At 38.0% G+C, this 4,454-nt stretch overlaps 1 protein-coding gene across 2 annotated transcripts in view; it reads right to left on the reverse strand.

The window, feature by feature from the left end:
* The window catches only part of tvp23b (trans-golgi network vesicle protein 23 homolog B (S. cerevisiae)), a 6,944-nt gene extending 4,982 nt beyond the window's left edge, over positions 1 to 1,962 (reverse strand). The window contains exon 1 of one of the 2 annotated variants that reach the window (XM_024285667.1): positions 1,809 to 1,962. In XM_024285667.1, coding sequence (XP_024141435.1) covers positions 1,809 to 1,820 — 12 coding nt within the window. In that variant the 5' untranslated portion in view covers positions 1,821 to 1,962. The remainder of the gene's footprint in view (positions 1 to 1,808) is intronic. The other variant, XM_024285666.1, reaches the window with a different exon arrangement.
* Between the last annotated feature and the right edge of the window lie 2,492 nt (positions 1,963 to 4,454).

The raw sequence follows: 4,454 nt of genomic DNA on the forward strand, positions 1-4,454 counted from the left end.
CCCCCCCCCGCCTTCCTCTACTTTTCATGGAGCAATTTCATAAAAATAAATTTTCACAAACTAACTAAATTACTGTAATCTAGTTCACAAAACACACATTAATCATGCTGGACTGCTGGTGTCCAGAGACAGAGAGCTTAAGCTCTGATCATAAGGTTGCAGGTTCGGTTACTGGCTTGCCTGCCCATATGTTAAAGCAGGGGTGTCAAGCTCAATCACTCAGGAAGCTAAAATCCAAAACACACCTTCAGTCGCAGGCCGAACAGGATAAACAATTATGAATCATTTTTAACACTTCAAAATGTATTTTTTTTTACCTTTACTATGAATAAAAACATGCAGAAATATTATTCAACTGAAACCTTATAACCCTTTAACACCAGAGCTCTATGTTCTTTGATTTACTGCAACTTTTCAACCGTTAACACGGTAATTCCAGAAGATTTCGCCTTCAAAATCTGCTGGAATTATCATGTTAGCTGTTGAAAAGGAACAGAAGGTCAAAGATTTTGAGTTTCAGTGTCACAGACAACGCCTCAGGTGTTAAAGGGTTAAATAACTTTCGATATTTTGTTCTCCATAAAAATATATTTTTTCAAAATCATACAAGTAAGAAATAAGCGTGAGATAACATCGGGTCATTATTAACATTATTATTATTGGGAGGAGGACTTATCATCTACGTCAACAACCGATGGTGTAAGGCCCCCGGGCCTTGACTTCAACACGTGTGTTAAAGTGTCCTTGGACAAGACACAGCTCCTGGTGGTTACAGAGTCACTTGTGAGCATGGGTAACTGTGTATTGGGCCTTAATAAAGGAAGAAAAGCACAAAATAAGAATGCACCAGTTTCCAATTGAACATGCCTAAACCAAATCATAAAAGCTAAAGATGCTTTTTTGCTCTCAGTTTCACGATCATTATGGTTTGATTTTTATTTATTGAATCTTTTTGTAACACTTCAAGAAGACTTTTGAGACTTTTATTTGCTCATGGGGATCTGTATCGATCAATCTGGTTGGAAGGTAGAAGTAACAATCAACTCGTTACAGCCCTTCCTGTGACAGGGTTTACCAGGTGTTTGTGTCTCCTGCATTTCTCCTCCAGAACAATTTCTGTTGAAGTTTGATTGATTAATTGATTGGCTTATTTCAAGAATATACTGACAAACACACACAAATACTTCAAACTCATTACAGAAATAATGAAATGCATTGATTAGAAAATATAAAACAAACAAAAACAAAACACACTTATGTCACATTAGGTTCTTTATCTAAAGTAATTATCAATAGAGTTTCAATGGTTGTTTGAAGAAGCGAATTTACATAATCCCACCCCCAAATTGACTTTCCACACATGCAGGAACAGTTTCACTGGTACCAGTCAGACCCAAACCTATGGTTAGCCAGCAGCCCGGAATGCTGCTCCTATAGCTGTTGTTTCTGATAAGAAAACGGACGTCTTTTGTATGATACGTAAGCTTAATTATAACCATGCTTTATTATCAAATGTAAAGCAACAACTAGCCGTGTTGGCTAACGATAAACACGACTACAGCCGACATTTATAGCAGACATCTATAACCTTTAAAACAAAAAAAGATGTGGAGACACATCATCAGAACGTCAGATCAGAAGCTCGTCAACATTAGCTGGAGAGCTTTAGCATGCTAGCGCTAGCAGTAGCATTAGCTAGCAGAGTTAGCTCAGGAACACTTCGTTGGTTTCTGTCTGTCTTCCAGGCATTAGCCTGCACCAACAGTTTCCCTCAGATCTACTATAAACACTTCTTATGAGCCACTTACCCCGGTTAGCATCGTTGACTGTGAACGCGTTCTTCCTGGTTACATTCCCTGTTCCACGTCACCGCTCACGTAAGTCAGCTGACCAAAACGTGCAGAACGTCACCATTCGGTGAGCTCGTTAACCCTTTAACACTACATGACCACATTTAACACCAATACCAATACCACCGATACCAATTATTCATTCTGTGGAGGCCACCCAGAGACTGCCCACCATCTTCTCTGGATCTGCTCAGTCAGGGACATTTTGGAGGGACTTCAGCAGATATGGTTTTGATCATATTGAAAAGAACTTTTCTTTGAAATGGGAAAATGTTTTATTTAGTTTCTTTAGAAAGCAGTTAAAAGAATTTTATATTAAATGTGGTGATCAGAATGGCAACATTTTATTTTCATTAGTATAAATACACTAACCAGAAACCTGCTTGTTTTTATAAAAAAATATTTTTCACCTTAACCATATAAGGCACTGAAAACAGTCAATATTTGTACAACTTATGGCTTGATTTAATGTCAACAACATCCCCTGGCTCTGTGTTCATATTGTTCTTTGTTTTATATTGTTTGTATACTTTTTTGTTAATAAAAAAAAGAAAAGAAAATGAAGAAACTATCCCAGAAAAAAAACCTTTTAACACTAGAGAAATAACAGCAAAATAACACACATTCTTAGAACTACACAATTTGGATTCTGAAGCTGAAAAAAGGGAATTTCAGTGCAAATAATTTTAATTTCAAGATAGACGGAGGGACGGACGGACAGATAGAACAACTTCATTAGTCCCCCAAGGGCAATTCCATTAAGGGCAGCTCTCCAGCGTAAAACAAACAACAAACAACACGGTAAAAGCCACTCTCAAAAAGTTGCTAAAAATCAAATAAAAATTGTAAAATACAATTAAATAAAATAATATGTTCAATGGATGCATTTTGTAGTGGAGCCCAAATAGTGTTTTAAAAATGTGCGTAGTGATGGACGAACATGAGTTTTGAAAGCATTTTATAGACTTTAAAGGGGCCATACCATGATTTTCTTCAGCCTTTCAGAGCGATCATATATTACCTTTGGAACACTAAAAAACAAATAATTTATGAAATATTAGTTATGTTTCATGAGTTTTTTCCTACCCGGAAGTAAAACCACTTGAATGCATTTAAAACCTGAAGAAGTAGAAATTTTTAATGGAAGGGCTTTTGAGAGCAAGTTTCCGATGGCTGTGTGATCGTTGCTTTAGAGCTAGCCTTCAACTAAACACGCATCCAGACAAGACAACTGAGCTTATTCACTTCAGCTGAGAGGGCATGTGTAAAATGTGTATAAAGCTGCTGTTGACAGTAGTAACTCGTAGTAATCACTTTCATTGATCATGGAGCAAAAATTACAATGAACATTCACAAGGTGAGGCACCCAGTTCTCTGTCACACCTTGAGGGGGTTTGCATGAGCTGAGATGAGTTTTACCAAGCTTTTAAAATCTGAAGATTAATTCCATGAAGCCCCAATTACCGGTTTGTTCGGTGTTGCTGGGGAGAAATGTGGAGTAAAATCTGTGAACATGTGAATCTGCATGTGGCCTTTAAGGCACAAAACATTACAAGACGCGTCTAACATTTGAGAATTTTTTTTTCCAAAAATGCCAAAAAGAAAAATCATTATGCCCATTGCTGCAAAACCAGCTCAGTGCAGAACACATAACTCAGAAGAATTTGATGTAATGTAAATAGATCTGAAGAAGAAACAGGCCAAGAAATGATGCAAATGTGAAGTTAGACATAGAGGATGAGGGCAGTCAGAATGAGACTTTAACAAGAAGAAGAAAATAACAAACTACAGAAAACAAACCACCGTATTTTCCAGAGTATAAGTCGCACTGGAGTACAAGTCGCAAAAGCAAAAAATGTCTAATCAAGAAGAAGAAAACCATATATAAGTAACTCTGGAGTATAAGTTGCACTCTTAGGAGAGAAGTCTGACCTTTCAGAACAAATCTGCAAAGCCCAGCGTAGCCAAAAAATAAATAAAGAAAGAAATACAAGAATACTAAACTTTTGATGGGTATAAAAAAAATAAGTTTAAGAGGAAAAAAAATTAGATTCTTCTCCATGTTTGTTTTGGACATTTTTTCTGCCACTATCAGTAGCAAATAATTCGAATGCAGTCCAGTGGTTTATAGCAGAAAGAAACGCTAAAAGTCAACCGGTATTTACTGATGTCTAAAAAAAAAAAAGAAAAAAAACACACAAATAAGTTGCTTCTGAGTATAGGCACCCCTGGCTAAACTCTGAAAAAAAACTGACTTATACTCCGGAAAATACAGTACATCAAACTACATCCATCCATCTCCTTGGCCGCTTCGTCCCTTTCGGGGTCGCGGGGGTGCCGGAGCCTAACCCGGCTACTGATGGGTGAAGGCGGGGTTCACCCTGGACAGGTCTCCAGTCTGTCTCAGGACCTCAATCACACACACATTCACTCTTACATTCACACCTAGGGGCAATTTAGAGTCACCAACCAACCTATGAAGCATGTTTTTGGATGGTGGGAGGAAGCCGGAGTCCCCGGTGAAAACCCACGCATGCACGGGGAGAACATGCAAACTCCACACAGAAAGGTCTCAGTCGGGATTTGAACCAGGACCTTCTCGCT

Source organism: Oryzias melastigma, linkage group LG19 (genome assembly GCF_002922805.2).
Source record: "Oryzias melastigma strain HK-1 linkage group LG19, ASM292280v2, whole genome shotgun sequence".
In the NCBI taxonomy this organism is placed as follows: Eukaryota; Metazoa; Chordata; class Actinopteri; order Beloniformes; family Adrianichthyidae; genus Oryzias; species Oryzias melastigma.